General features: G+C 39.2%; 1 protein-coding gene across 2 annotated transcripts in view; it reads right to left on the bottom strand.

Moving 5' to 3' along the window:
- CNTNAP5 (contactin associated protein family member 5) overlaps positions 1–16960 on the bottom strand; it is a 1075483-nt gene that overhangs the window by 407617 nt on the left and 650906 nt on the right. For both annotated transcript variants that reach the window (XM_068967132.1, XM_068967133.1), the window contains exon 11: positions 16422–16528. In XM_068967132.1, coding sequence (XP_068823233.1) covers positions 16422–16528 — 107 coding nt within the window. The remainder of the gene's footprint in view (positions 1–16421; positions 16529–16960) is intronic.

Here is a 16960-nt window from a genome sequence, read left to right as displayed (position 1 = left end):
TGGAGTGGGTTGCCATTTCCTTCTCCAACTGAACTGAGAAGCAGAGATTTTCTCAATGAGATAGTGGGGATAACATAGGATTTGAAGTTGAGCAGTAATAGACTCAGAATTTCTTTTAGAAAATAAGTTACCAAAAAAAAGTGTTAGTCACTCAGTCATGTCTGACTCTTTGCAACTCCATGGACTGCAGCCTTCCAGGCTCCTCTGTCGGTGGAATTCTCCAGGCAAGAATACTGGAGTCAGCTACCATGTCCTCCTCCAGGGGATTTTCCCCACACAGGGGTAGAAACCAGATCTCCTAATTGTAGGTAGATTCTTTACTATCTGAACCACTAGGGAAGCCCAAGTAACAAAAAAGCCAAATCAACCTTAGAATTTCACTAATAATTCATGTTTTCTGGAGCATGATATAACTGGAGAACCTTTTGAAGGATACTCACACTGACAAAGTCAGAGACAATAAGAACATCCAGGTTTGAGTCCTACTCATCTTATCGTTGAACATTCTTGGGCTCTCCATCTTAAATTACCCTTGGGTCCTTCCTATGAATACTTACTTTGTCCTCATCAAGGTTGTCATGGGAACAAAATGATGCAAATGTATAGGAAGAAGGAATCTGTGAGGAAGGATTAGAATCATACTTGTCAAAGGGATTTCACGCCCACTGATTCATGAGTTTATTCCAGTTGCAATAAGGGACAGAGTCTATTATTTTCCTCTGTTATAAGGCACAAGGAGGGATCAAATCTGTGACATTACTTGCCATAAGTCATAGTGTTATTGCGTTACAGAATTTCAATGGATAAAGGGATATTTTCTAAATTTTATCTCTGAATTACATACGCAAAATATGTCCACAGCCTTCAAACTGAGCACACTGAGAAGTCCTTTCTTTCATGACAATTCACAAAGTCCAACCTCACTCTATTATTTAAAATAGAATTGGTAAACTGTATTAAGCAGTCACACTTTCTCTTATTATCTTATTGTTCATTATTCTTATTATTCTTTTAGTTGATTCATTCCAAATAATAATCACAGCAGTTCAACTCAACCACAAGCTTCAACGGAAGTAGGCAAGAGCTTGAAATATCTGAGACCTTCATACCCCTTATGTTTCCATTTTTCGCTTTTCAAGATTATAAAAGTAACAACATGAAAGAGTACTCGGTATTGTCTAAACCATAGTCAAGAGATGGGCAAATATAATCTTAGCTAGAATATCAGAAAGTGGCAAAGGTGAGAAAATGAAACTTTACAGTATGATAACAAGCTATTGTAAAGTGTGACATCACACTATGGGAAGTCAACACATTTGTTCTGAGTCATACAACGGGAGCAAATCAAAACTTCTTTCATAGTGACCATATATAATCTATGATAATCAACACTGTACTCCTGAAGAATATAGGTTACAAGAAATATGTGATTTGCCTAAGGTCATTTATGACAGATAGATTTGACTCAGGCCTTTTGAGCCTAGACTGGGCTTCTTTCTATGACATTTATCTCTCTATTACAACTTCACCAATGGCAACACATGTGCCAGACTCTAATATCTGTTTAGTAACCTACAATGTAAAGTGTTCTATAGCCTTACAATGTGGTAGCATAGGAACACAAATTATTGAAATGCTTACATGAAAAATATACCAAAACTTTCACAAACATAATTTTATACATATAATAGATACCATTTAACATGGCAATGCCAGATCCCAAATATTATGCAAGATATTTTTAATCTCTTGCTTCCAATCTATATAGTAACTGTTTAAATAAGATTTTATTGTTTTAAAGATCAAGCAACTGAGGCTGAAAAATGGTAAATAACTTGTCCAAGACTAGAAAGCTATAAATATAATATAGATCTGTCTAGCTCCAAAGCTGAGGCACAGATGGAAAACGTGTCTTCATATATTAAGTTTAATATGTATGTATCCAGTCCAGATTACTTCTAACTCATGAGATATACCAAAGCTTTCTATTTCTATGGCAAATAGTCTTTTTTTGATTGAAATACGTTAGAAATAGATGTACATTTTTCCCATTCAGTGTTCAGAGTAAATATCAATGGTTTCCAAAGAAAGACAACATCAACAATTAAATTATCCTTAGTTAATTATCTACTTTCATATTTTGGGATCTTTTGTTGCTTCTAAGGATTTGGAATAAAGTAATTCTTGTGATTACATTTTTTTGCACATTGTCAAACCGACGCAAGCATTTTGAAATTAGCTTTACTGCAGCTTCAGCTAATGAGGGGAAGGGGAGGTGGAGGGAAAGATGGAGAGAAAGAGGAAGGAAAGACCAAATGAAACAACTCACCATGGAGGAAATGACTGTGGGAAACTTAAATCGTTAATGATGTGTTCAAAAGGAAGAGAATCGATCCGAGGTGAATATGCAGCCTTCGTTCCTCCTACTGTTTAAGCAGAAGTCTTTGTATCCGTTTGTTTATAATCCTACCATGTTTCATAAAACATTTAAGCATGATCTTTATTCTACTGTGCATGCTAAGTTGCTTCAGTTGTGTCTGACTCTTTGTGATCCTGTGGACCAAGGTCCTCTGTCCATGGGATTCTCCAGGCAAGATTACTGGAGTGGGTTGCCATGACCTTCTCCAGAGGATCTTTCTGACCCAGGGATTGAACCCATGTCTTTTATGTCTCCTATATTGGCAGGCGGGCTCTTTATCACTAGCACCAACTGGGAAGCCAGTTTCTTCCACTTAGAGATGTTTGAATGTGATAAAGAAATGCTTTTGAACCATTTAAAACTGAGTTCAATCCCACTTCCACCAGCTTTGTGGCTTTAAGCATTAGTATAATGCTAAATCGTTTCAGTTGTGGCCGACTCTGTGCGACCCCATAGACAGTTGCCCACCAGGGTCCTCCGTCCCTGGGATTCTCCAGGCAAGAATACTGGAGTGGGTTGCCATTTCCTTCTCCAGTGCATGAAAGTGAAAACGGAAAGTGAAGTCGCTCAGCCGCATCTGACTCTTAGCAACCCCATGGAGTGCAGCCTACCAGGCTCCTCCTTCCATGGGATTCTCCAGGCAAGAGTACTGGAGTGGGGTGCCATTGCCTTCTACAGATGACTCTTTTTGCAAAGTGGAAATAGAGACATAGAGATAGAAAACAAATAGGTGCACATCAAGGGGAGAGAAGGGGGTGGGATGAATTGGGATATTGGGGCTCACATATATACACTACCATGTATAAAATAGATAACCAATGAGAAACTACTGTATAGCACAGGAGAAAGAAAGAAGGTTCAATCTGTTTGTAGGACATATATTAAGCTAACCTTAAAAATGTATTCTGATATCCTGTAGGTACAGACAAATGCTATTTGATTCCACTTATATGAGGTACACAGAACAGTCAAATTCATAGAGTCAGAAAATCCGTTGGTAGATACCAGGGGCCAGAGGGGTAGGGACGGGGGATGAGGAGTTCATATTGAATGTGTACACAGTTTCAGTTTAGGAAAGTGAAGAATTCTAGAGATGGATATTAGTGAGAGTTGCACAACAATGTTACTGTACTTAGCATCACTGCACTGCACAGTCAAATATGGTGAAGATAGCACAATTTATATTATGCTACTTTTATCACAATAATTTCTTAAAATGTTTACATTCATTGATTCTCAGCCAGTAGGGACCAGATATAAACAAACGAACAAACAAAAAATGGCAGTTTGGGAAGAAAAACAGGAACTAAATATTTATATTTGATATGGTGGAATTAATTACGTGCGAGTGTGTGGGTACTAAAGGGGCAAAGAGAAGCAGCATCTAGGAAAGATCTGGGTAGGCTTCACGCTGGAGGTAACAAAGTTGCTGGAGCAAAGAAAGCATAAGAACATGTGAAGACCCTGTTGTTTGAAGAGGTCACAGTCCAACAAGGTCAGGGCGAAGGATGCGAAGGAGCCTCAGAGAGTGAGGTGAACTGTGTAAACTGCCCAGTACAGTGCATTACACTTAAAAGAAGCTCAGTGAGCATTCTTTCTCTTGCCCTTAGGCTGTGCCTTGAGTGAAACTGAAACATTGTCTATGCTTATCCTTATTTCAAATCATTCCTTTGGTTCTCACCCTTGAAAAACACTCTCCTAAGACTTCTCTGCCTACCAAGTCCAGTCCTTGTGTTCAGGCCTGGTCGATCCTCCAACAAGCCTTCCACATCAGTTCAGTATCTTCTGATCTCCCTTTTTACAGACTAACAGGCACCTTGCAATCAGACTCAAGCACATGACTGCACACCTCCTTGAATTACCCGTTTATTAACATATGCAAAGATATCAGTCCTTCCTCCTGAAGGAGAGGAAAATCATTCCAATGGCATATAATGATTTTGAATCACCTGAATCCTGACAACACTTAGACAGTTAACAAGCAACAAATTCTCTTGAAAAAAGAATACTCCAACAAAGTTGATGGGACTGTAAATTGGTGCAGCCATCATGCAAAACAATATGGAGGTTTTCAAAAAAATGAAAAATAGAGTTGTCCAGCTACACCAAAAATGATCCAGCAATACCACTCTTGCACTTATATCTGGACAAAACTCTAATTTGAAAAGATGCATGTACCCCTATATTCATAGCAGCACTATTTACAATAGCCAAGACATAGAAACAACCTAAATGTCCATCAACAGGTGAATGGGTAAAGAAGATGTTGTGTGTATTCAGTTGCACAGTCGTGTCTGACTGTTTTGCAACCCATGGACTGTAGACCACCAGGTCCTCTGCTCACGGGATTCCCAAGGCAAGAATACTGGAGTGGGATACCATTTCCTTCTCCAGGGGATCTTCCCAAACCAGGGATCGAATCCACATCCCTGGCATCTCCTGCATTGGTAGGCAGATTCTTTACCATTGGCACCACCTGGGAAGCCCAAAGAAGATGTAGTACATATATACAATGGAATAATCCCCAACCATAAAAAAGAATGAAATAATGCCATTTGCAGGAACATGGATGGACCTAGAGATTACCATACTAAGTGAAGCAAACCAAAGACAAATATCATATGGTATTGTTTGTATGTAGAATATAAAAAATGATACAAATGAACTAATTTACAAAACAGAAACAGATTCACAGACATCAAAAACAAACTTAAGGTTGCCAAAGGGTAAGGAAGAAGGAATACATTAGGAGTTTGGGATTAATATGCACACACTACTATACATAAGTAAACAGCAAGCTTCTACTGTATGGCACAGGGAACTATATTCCAGATGAGATTGGGCATATTCAGGGTGGCATGGCCATAGACATGAACTATATTCAATATTTTATAATAACCTATAATGGAATAAAGAATCTTATTAAGAATATGTGCATGTGTGTGCATGTGTAACTGAATTACTTTCCTTTATATCTAAAACTAACACAACATTGCAAATCAACCATAGTTCACTAAACAATTAATTAGTTAAAAATAAATTTTACAAAACAGTGTCTTTCTTTCACTTGCGGTATTTTTCTCCAATTTCTTACTTAAAAATCCATCCAGTCATTCAGCTATGACCCTTCACCATGATGAAAAAGTAATCTTGGGAACATCACTTCGATATTTCTGTTTATAATCTAATCTCAGAACACTTCTCTTCTGCTTTTTAGTTTATTGTTTTTCTTATTTCTCCCCTTTTCTTTTCTCACGCTTCCCTCTTTAATTGTATCTCAGTTGTATGTCTTCTTGAGACCCTTAAAAGTCTTGGAAGTGAAGTTTTACATTGGAGGTACCAGACTTATTGACCAATATCTGATTGACTTCATCTACTCAAAAGGTTTCAACAACTATATACCCAGTGATTCTGATCTTCCCCTTGGACAACCTGGTTCTGGGATGTCTAGGTACTACTGCACTGGGTATCGCCTCAGGCAAACATCATGTCCCAAACTGAACTGAAGATGGCATCTGCAAAGTCTTCTCCTCTGTCTCCACATCCTCTCTCTGTTCAAATGATCCGAAACGTTGCATTTGCCAGGCACCAGGCTAAATACTTTACGGGGATTCTTTTATCTAATCCTCATGATACTTCCATGAGGTGGCTGCTAGTCTTAGCCAAGTATCACAAATGAGGACATTAAAGCACACAAAGCTCAGATAACTTGCCCTAGGTTATACATTTTGTAAGTTGCAGAGCCTGGATTTGACGCAAGGCTGTCAGGCACAGACCAACCTGGGGACTTAGTCACCGCATCCTTCATTCATGAAGTCTTCCAAGTTACAAAGCTAAAAGTCATCCTCTCTGCCGTATTTTATTTAGTTTGTCTTCAAGTCTGTTTGATCCAATTATATATATTTATATATATATATATATATATATCTCTCTTTCAAGTAAGGTCCCTTCTTTCCAGCTTGTTCTTACTCTCATTATTTGCTGCTCACACATTTGCAAATAGCATTGTATTTCTCCCTTGCACCCAACACATACCCGCCTTGTACCTTGACACCCGGCCTGAAGTTGTCTTCCAACTTCAGTGCATGCTCTACAATACCATCACAGTTAAAATCCCAAAAAGAAACTGATAAGTAAAACAACAACGACAAAATAATTATTAGCAAGTTAATTCTCAGTATGTAAACATAACCAAAATACCATGGCTGGCTTCAAGGTGCTCAACAGAGAAACAAGCTCCTTTTCAATGAATCACCTATCTTCTCTTCTGTCTGAAAATCCTGCCTCCCTCCATTTCCCCCTAGATTCCAGCTGCGCTAAGCATCTCATCATCCTCTCTGCTGCATGAACTTTCACGTATCTCTCATTCTTCAACATGTCCTTTTTCTTTCTCATCTCTCAAGCTTCTGCTCAAGTGTCAATTATTGTGAAAACTTTCTCACCTCCCCCAGAAAGGGACAGTACTCTCACCCTAGTAACTCCCCATTACGGTGTGCACCTATCTGATTTATCTACCAGTGTGTATAGCATCATACTGTGTGTATAGTACGATGTGTCAAAGATTAGACAAAAGATTGGTGACATAGAGTAGATTCAGTCACTACCCTGTTCTTCTGGAGTTTCCACTTAATGTCACACCAAATTATCTTTTTTTCTGTTTAACTGTCTGTCTCAATAATTACATAATACACCCTTTATATCACAAATTCCTTGGATATGGTTAGTATAATATAAGCAAGACACAGTTCTTCCCTAAAGCAGTTTATCATCACTGCAGAGGAGTTAATATGAATAAAAATTGTGACACTGAAGGTGGTGGTTAGTGTTATAAAATGAAGCAGGATGTGGATTTGATGATTCATTACTGTTTTTGTTTTTCTTTTCTTTTTCTTCTATATTACATATCTTTTTTAAATTAAATTTTTATTTTTACTTTATTTTACTTTACAATACTGTATTGGTTTTGCTGTACATTGACTTGAATACACCACAGGTGTACATGCATTCCCAAATATGAACCCCCCTCCCACCTCCCTCCCCATAACATCTCTCTGGGTCATCCCCATGCATCAGCCCCAAGCATCCTAGTTACATCTTAGAACACTTGCCGTGGGCATTCAGAGTTAAGCATGGAGATGAATTTTCTTTAGATCTTCTTAGGAAAAAAAAAAAAAAAGTGAGAATACTAGAATATGAGTTAATCTGGGCTAAGAGATATGAGTCCTGCTTGTAAGTAAAACTCCTATTAGCAGAATCCCCTACCCTCTTCCAACCTTTTGTTTCAACTATGAAATATCATGTAGTGAGAGGACCATTTACCTACTGCTAAAACAGCTGAAGTGTTATCCCTCTGTAATGACTACCTTAGAGGCTGATAGCCAGATGACTTGTTATGCTCCCAATCAATACCTGGCTATTGACTGCCCAAAGGGAGAGGCTCTACATAAAGCTTGGAAGAGCAAGAAAGCTGACATCCTTTTGCCAAGCTGAAAAGTGAACACTAGAGGTATTGTTAAGATGTCAGAGAGGCTACGCTGTGAAACAGGATTAGCAAAGGCTGAGAAAGGGTGAAGAGACCTTGCAAAGGGGCCATGTGAATGTGATCAGTGCTGAGAAGATCAAAGATGTCCCCACTCATTAGGTGACATATGGAAGATGAGAAGTAAGTTCTTGGATCATTTACTGAGTCCACTTAATATGAGAGTAATTATCCATTGCGTGGTTACTGACATCAGATGTGTTTTCAAACGGTATTTATTGTTGAATACTGCTGGTAAGTCACTTCAGTCATGTCCAAAATACTGCTGCTAAGTCACTTCAGTCATGTCCGACTCTGTGTGACCCCATAGACGGCAGCCCACTAGGCTCCCCCGTCCCTGAGATTCTCCAGGCAAGAACACTGAAGTGGGTTGCCATTTCCTTCTCCAATGCATAAAAGTGAAGTCGTTCAGTTGTGTCTGACTCTTAGCGACCCCATGGACTGCAGCCCACCAGGCTCCTCTGTCCATGGGATTTTCCAGGCAAGAACACTGGAGTGGGTTGCCATTTCCTTCTCCTGTTGTTGAATGGTTAAATACAATTCTGTGGGGACAATCTTATTCATGTTGTAATTCACCTAAAAACCCTCTTTTTCTTCCATCTAGGATTCATCATGAGGGTCTATAATAATTTCCATTTCAGTGTACAAATATTTTAGTAAAAACACATCCAAAATGGTTTTATAACATATAGTAAACAATTCTGGTTTAGAAGATGAAATAAGATATCTCAAAAAATAGTGATCAGCGTATAAACTGTAGCAAGATTTTAGGAAAACAGGTTGAAATATGAATAAAGACCTTTAAAATGATTCATCATCTTTGACTCAAGAATGCCATTTCTATGCCAGTTCAAGAAAACAAACAAAACAAAAAAAAAACATTTGAGGTTAAAATTTATTTAGGCACAAAGAAGCCCACTGTGGGGTTGGTTATAATAATAAATATTTGGAAACAATACAGGGCTAATCATCCCCCACCCCCAAAAAACATTAAAATGGTTGAATTAAAACAAAGTCATTAAATAGGCTATTTATTATATAGCCATTAAAGTGGTATTTATAGATACTGCAATAACATGTGAAAAGCTTTGGTAATAAAGGGATCTCAGATTTCCCCTAGGGGAAAGTGCTTTATAGGAACACCATTTGGTCTTTAGCAATGAATGAAAAGAACTATTTATTTTCCCTTTCTTGAGCCAGCAAATAAATGCATTGTCCCAAATCACAGTTTATATATATTCTACCATCACATCTTGGCTCTTGCCAATGTTTTCAATAGGCTTCCCTCATTCTTGTATTTAGTTGAATTTGAGCCACCTTTTAAGTGCTAACTTATCCTATTTTCTTTCAGAATGATTTCATTATTATTCTAGAACACAAAACTGTTCTCACCTCTAAGTCTTCTAGAACTGAATTTTCTGTTTGGTATCATGATATTCTACTGGGTGTCAAGCAATATGAAGGACATCCTGAATGTCCCATCACTAAGTTCATATAAAGAGGTTTTCCAAAATGTCTTATTGTTTGAGAAAAGAAGTAAGATATAGGATTTATCTTACTTCCCAGTCAGATTCACTCCATTCCAATCCTAGCTCCTTCATTTGCTATAAATAGTTATGTTACCTTGAGTAACACTTTTGGGCTTCAGTGTGCTCATCTATAAAATGAAGAGAATAATAATATCCATCTCCCTTTATTGTTACATTGTAGATTGATCTATGTATTAAACTCCCATAACCAAATTTCATTTTAATCTTATCTTAGATTCATAATACATCATGATAGACCTATATTAATACATTGAGTACTCAGTAATTTGGCTTCAATTACACAACCTTTTAAACTTGGACATTTTAGAAAACCAATAACCATGGTAACTGTCTCTGGTGACTGGATGATCTGATCAGTGGGTGGGTTGCCAAGACTTAATCTGGACTGAATGCATTTGAGTCAGTTCTGATGAGATGGATGAACATAGAACCCATTACACAGAGTGAAGTGAGCCAGAAAGAGAAAGATAAATATTGTATTCTAACACATATATATGGAACCAAGAAGAAGGGTACTGAAGAACTCTTTTATAGTGCACCAGTGGAGAACCAGACATAGAGAACAGACTTATGGACACGGAGAGAGGGGAGGAGAGGATGAGTCTAGGGAAAGAGTTACATGGAAACTACATTACCATATGTAAAATAGAGAGCCAACGGGAATTTGCTGTATGGCTTAGGAAACTCAAACAGGGGCTCTGTATCAACCTAGAAGGGTGGGATGGGGAGGGAGATGGCAGGGAGATTCAAAAGGGAGGGGATATATGTATACCTATGGCTTATTCATGCTTGACAGAAAACAACAAAATTCTCTAAAGCAATTATCCTTCAATAAAATATAAATTTAAAAAAATCAGGACTGAAAACACTATGTCACCTCCAATTATCCTTCTGGTGAATAGTATGCAGCTCTGGAGATAAAACTACTAGCCAAAACAACTTACAGAGACAATAATGTCTAATGCCAGTTTATTGGACAAATGTTGATCTCACATTTCCTCCTCCTATGGGGACCCTGCCACTGATGGGAAAGACATGTCCTTTACTTATCAACTCTTTCTTAAGTAAGATGTTTTGAACAAAGTGTGTTTGAAAAGTCAAAAAATGTGCATGCCCAAGTTCCTTATGTTTCATCAGATAAAGAGAAAAGAAAATTGAAATGGAATCATGACATATCTACTTGTAATACTGTATCTACTATGCTTAAAGAGTTTGAGAATTCCTATTGTATCATTCCTGAGAGTTCATCATGCCCTCCACTAAGCCAGACCCCTCTGTTAGCCACAAAGCTAGACAGAAAGAAGCAAATTCTTTCTGTCCTAAGTCAGCCCTCAGTTCAGTTCAGTTGCTCAGTTGTGTACGACTTTTTGCAACCCCGTGAATCGCAGCACGCCAGGCCTCCCTGTCCATCACCAAATCCCGGAGTTTACTCAGACTCACGTCCATCTAGTCAGTGATGCCATCCAGCTATCTCATCCTCGGTCGTCCCCTTCTTCTCCTGCCCCCAATCCCTCCCAGAATCAGTCTTTTGCAATGAGTCAACTCTTTACATGTGGTGACCAAAGTACTGGAGTTTCAGCTTTAGCATCATTCCTTCCAAACAAATCCCAGGGCTGATCTCCTTCAGAATGGATTGGTTGGATCTCCTTGTAGTCCAAGGGACTCTCAAGAGTCTTCTCCAAAACCACAGTTCAAAAGCATCAATTCTTTGGCACTCAGCCTTTTTCACAGTCAAACTCTCACATCCATACATGACCACAGGAAAAACCATAGCCTTGACTAGATGGACCTTAGTCGGCAAAGTAATGTCTCTGCTTTTGAACATGCTATCTAGGTTGGTCATAACTTTTCTTCGAGGGAGTAAGCGTCTTTTGATTTCATGGTTGCAATCACCAACTGCCGTGATTTTGGAGCCCAAAAAAGCAAATTCTGACACTGTTTCCACTGTTTCCCATGAAGTGATGGGACCGGATGCCATGATCTTAGTTTTCTGCATGTTGAGCTTTAAGCCAGCTTTTTCACTCTCCTCTTTCACTTTCATCAAGAGGCTTTTTAGTTCCTCTTCACTCTTTGCCATAAGGGTTGTATCATCTGCATATCTGAGGTTATTGATATTTCTCCCAGCAATCTTGATTCCAGCTTGTGCTTCTTCCAATCCAGCATTTCTCATGATGTACTCTGCATATAAGTTAAATAAGCAGGGTGACAATATACAGCCTTGATGTACTCTTTTCCCTATTTGAAACCAGTCTGTTGTTCCATGTCCAGTTCTAACTGTTGCTTCCTAACCTGCATACAGATTTCTCAAGAGGCAGGTCAGGTGGTTTGGTATTCCCATCTCTTTCAGAATTTTCCACGGTTTATTGTGATCCACACAGTCAAAGGCTTTGGCATAGTCAATAAAGCAGAAATAGATGTTTTTCTGGAACTCTCTTGCTTTTTCCATGATCCAGAGGATGTTGGCAATTTGATCTCTGGTTCCTCTGCCTTTTCTAAAAGCAGCTTGAACATCAGAAGTTCACAATTCATGTATTGCTGAAGCCTGGCTTGGAGAATTTTGAGCGTTACTTTACTAGCATGTAAGATGAGTGCAATTGTGCAGTAGTTTGAGCATTCTTTGGCATTCCCTTTCTTTGGGACTGGAATGAAAACTGACCTTTTCCAGTCCTGTGGCCACTGCTGAGTTTTCCAAATTTGCTGGCATACTGAGTGCAGCACTTTCACAGCATCATTTTTCAGGATTTGAAATAGCTCAACAGTCCTATTGGTTCACATTTACTAGGATGCACCAAGAATGAGGAAACCAAACTAATCCTGAAGAGAGTGAAAAGACAAAAGACCAGTAGTCAAGCAATCATGTTTTTAATATTATCAGAAATGTTTTAAAAATGTGAAGGTCTTTTATCACATTTCAGTACATTTCAAAAATGTTCTGATTATGCATGACTGTTTCAAGAAAATAAACTCCTGTTGAGCAAGGACATTACCATTTCCACATGAGCAGGGTTGTGAAGTTGTTTGTTTTGCTTTTACTGTCTTCTGTATTTTATCAGCTCCCGTTTCCGATGACCCTCATTCAGAGCACATGCTTTATGAAGAAAGAAAAGCATGGCTTGATTTACTCAATCAACTCAAATCTGATTCAAAACAGTGCTTCTCACCCAGTTGGAGGAGGAAGAGGGATTAGTCAGAGGAGGAAAATTCTTAAATTGCACGGACATCCAAGGTATGTGTGCCAAACCTCACAGCCACCCAGGCACATCTGATCTGCCCTGGCTGGGTGCCCAGAGGGGAAGAATGGGTTTAATAGCATTGCCACCAATGGTATAGACATTGAGCAATGTTACAGAAAGGAAGATTGGAAGGTATTTAAAATAAGGAATGTTGTTTCCATGTCCTGGCTATTATAAACAGTGCTGCGATGAACATTGGGTTACATGTGTCTCTTTCAATTCTGGTTTCCTCAGTGTGTATGCCCAGCAGTGGGATTGCTGGGTCATAAGGCAGTTCTACTTGCAATTTTTTAAGGAAACAACCTAGATGCTCATCAGCAGATGAATGGATAAGAAAGCTGTGGTACATATACACAATTGAGTATTACTCAGCCATTAAAAATACATTTGAATCAGTTCTAATGAGATGGATGAAACTCGAGCCGATTATACAGAGTGAAGTAAGCCAGAAAGAAAAACACCAATACAGTATACTGACACATATATACGGAATTTAGAAAGATGGTAATGATGACCCTGTATGCGAGACAGCAAAAGAGACACAGATGCATAGAATGGACTTTTGGACTCAGGGTGAGGGAGAGGGTGGGATGATTTGGGAGAATGGCATTGAAACATGTATACTATCATGAAGAAACAAATCGCCAGTCTATGTTCGATACAGGATACAGGATGCTTGGGGATGGTACATGGGGATGATCCAGAGAGATGAAATGGTGTGGGAGGTGGGAGGGGGATTCAGGATTGGGAGGTTGTATACACCCGTGGCAGATTCATGTCAATGTATGGCAAAACCAATACAGTATTGTAAAGTAAAATAAAGTAAAAATAAAATTAAAAAAATAAAATAAAATAAGGAATGGTATTTTTAAGGCTTGATATGTTCAGTTTCCTGCTCATCAACTTTGACAGTGTTCCTTTGAAAATCAGAACCTCACTTCTATCGACTTTCAAGTTCACACTACTTTTATAAAGTTGGAAATCTATTTTTAGCCTGATAGATGGATAAATTTAAAGGAGGAGAATATCTGTAGAGATGGACTTAACAAAATATTACTGAAAGTGAACAGAATAACCTTTAAAAATCTTAGGAATCTTATCCTGTGACTTGGCAGATACTTGGATAGTTTTGACTTAAATCTTCAAGCTTATCTCATCTCACTATTAACTTGACGGCCATTCGGTTGCCTCTGAGTTTCTTACAGCAGCACTTCAGTACAAACTGGACAGTCTTGTATGTGTCCTATCTGTGTACATATCTGTACAATTACAGTCTTTTCTTTAGGGATACATTTCTGGAACCAGACTCAACATTTATAGATTTGATATTTATTGAGAATCTTAAATAAAATCTTGCAAATTTAGCCTTAAAATGGTCTCCAGCATCTTGGTTCACACTCCGTCGCGTCTCTTTGTGACCCCATGGACTGTAGCTCACCAGACTTCTCTGTCCATGGAATTTTTCAGGCAAGAATACTGGAGTGGGGTGCCATTTCCTACTCCAGGGGATCTTGCTGACCCAGGGATCAAATCCATGTCTCTTGCATCTCCTGCGTTGGCAGGCAGATTCTTAACTACTGAGTCACCAGGGAAGCCTCTGTACTACACTTGATCTTAACCAAAATGCTGAGAAGCAATTTAGTTAGCTTTCCTTTATAGGATCTATGAGAAAACTGAGCTCTAGGGTGTCAAAATTATCTTCTCATTTAAGTGCAAAAGCTTGGTCAAATTTAAATCTAACCTCTGTCAGTCCAGTGTTCACTATTCCAAATATCTAAATAGAAAGTTTTAAGAAAGTTACATCATTATAAATCCAGGCAGTGTTTTTCTCTTCCACGGGCATAACAAAAACATCATCCCACGATGGCCATTGGGCTACTTCTTCTCTGATTTGCTTAGACTCCTCTATGACCATCATTGGTGAATATTCAATTCCAAGGTATAAAAGAGGCTATAGAATGACTCAGGGGTCTTAAATGAGAGCACCAATGCTGTTCATCCTGGACCAGTTCATCCTGGACCAAATCCAGCTGGCAATTACCTTTCTTTTTCTGCATTCTGTGTGCCATCCCAGGAAAAGCAGAGACTTAAGAAACCGTAGTGAGATCAGGCCCTGAGGGACAGTCCCCCTGTAGTCCTGAGATAGATTCAGCCTTGGCTTGGCTCTTACATTAGAATGCCCTTCTTACTAGAAGGCCCTTCTTCTATGCTTCTACCTTCTAAGTCAGTTTCTAAGTCCATATTTTCTGTGAAGTCTCCTACAACTGTAGCCAGCACTTTCCAGTCATGCATGCATACTCCATCATGTCCAACTGTCCATGGAATTTTCCCCACAAGAATACAGAAGAGGGTTGCCATTTCCTCTTCCAGGGGGTCTTTCTGACCCAGGGATCAAATCTGCAATTCCTGCATCTTCTTCATTGGCAGGCAGATTCTTTGCCACTGAGCCACCAGGGAATTCCCCTTCCAATCATATCTTTGTCAATTAAATTTCAGTTCATGTTATACAGCTTACAAACAATCCTCCAAATGTCAAACCTTCTCTATTTCAACATGTGTTTTTTTATCATAACCCTGATGAGAATATAAAATTATGGGAATCAGGACTCATGTACTTCCTTTACTTTTTCCTCCTCAATCCTTATTCTTTGTGGGCTCCAGTCTCCCCAGTTTCTGCTTCCTTTCTTACTACTTACTGTCAGTATTCTCCAGCTATCTCCAAATAATTGCAGATTAAGTTTCCTTTTTTCTTTTCCTTGTCTACCACATCTCTACTACAGGATCAGCTCAAACCTCCCATCTGAAGCCTCCCTATCATGGCCATGCAGACAGTGTCAGTACTTATCAGCAATCTGTGAGTTCTATTGCCTCAGATCCCATGGTAAGATGAGACCTTTTTCCCTCTTGACATTAGGTACCCTCATGACTTTGCTTGGCCAATGGAATATGAGTAGAAGTAATGTTTGGCACTCCCAGGTAGAAGCTTTTTTTTTCTTTTTAATCTTTGGCCAAACCATGTGGATGTAAGATCATAATCCCAGAGATCAAACCAGCACCCCATTCAGTGAAACCATGGAGTCTTAATCACTAAACTTCCAGGGAAGTCCCAGGTAAAAGCTTTTAAAAGCACATGTTTTCTTGGGCTTCCTTCTTCCTGCCACGGCAGTATTCCAGATGAGGAAGTCTCTTTCAACCTCCCAGAAGGAGAATGCCTTTGGAAGAGTTGGTCCCCTGTAGACCTGTGCTATAGAGGTAACATAGGCATGACTCAGTTGCTTATTACTTAGGCCAGTGAGATGCAGGTTCCTTATCGCACAGCCTAATTTAGCCCATTCAGACAATGCGGTTGACTTCATAGTTCACTTTATATGCCTACAGCACCTTGACTTGTCTCTGGCTCAACAATTATCCCACTTTCACTTTCTGTCTGTCTTCATGGTAAGCCCTGAGCTCCAGAATGGCATGGCTTGGTACCAGTGCATCCTCCATGCTCTCCCCAGTGCTTGGCATGGAGTAGCCTCTCAAGAAACACACAATGAATGAATGAATAAAAAGTGCCCACCCTATGTTGAATATTTTAATATTCTGACACTATCCTTGGCATTCCTGGATTTTTGCCCTAGAATGAGGAATCTGGGAGTTTTGCAGCAGAATCTGTGGGGAATCATAAGTTTACTCACAGTTATGGCAGGTGGCACCTACGTAACCTGTGTCAGTGCAGTTACAGTAGAAGGTCGTCCAGGACTGGGAGCAGCTTCCTCCGTGCTCGCAATAGTTTGGCAAGCACCTAGTGAGAGATGGAGCAAAATCAAATTAAATAAACCAAATCAATGGAAGTAAGGGGGTGGGGGATGTCTTACAACCAACTAAATGAGTTAATGGTGAGAGTCAGTCGGCTATACTACTATACCTAAGTGAGACTTGACTATGTGAACATAAGACAACAATTTCACCACAGAGGTGGGGTCCTTTACAGTGCCCGGTTCTGCTAGCTGAAGGAAGGCTCAGAGCTGATTTAGGCAATTAAATGAAGCATTTCAACATCGGGGCACATTTTCATTGACTTAAAGTTAATTTGAAATAGTCAGAATTGTAAGGTTTGTCATTTGCCATAGAATAAAATGGACAAAGATTGCAATTTTGCATTTTGGAAAGGTTTTACATTTTTAAAGGTAAGGGAAAATGGGCAGATAATTGAGGTCATAATCCTCCTGCTTCT

Source organism: Capricornis sumatraensis, chromosome 3 (genome assembly GCF_032405125.1).
Source record: "Capricornis sumatraensis isolate serow.1 chromosome 3, serow.2, whole genome shotgun sequence".
NCBI classification, from domain to species: domain Eukaryota; kingdom Metazoa; phylum Chordata; class Mammalia; order Artiodactyla; family Bovidae; genus Capricornis; species Capricornis sumatraensis.
This window is presented reverse-complemented; position numbering and strand designations above follow the sequence as displayed.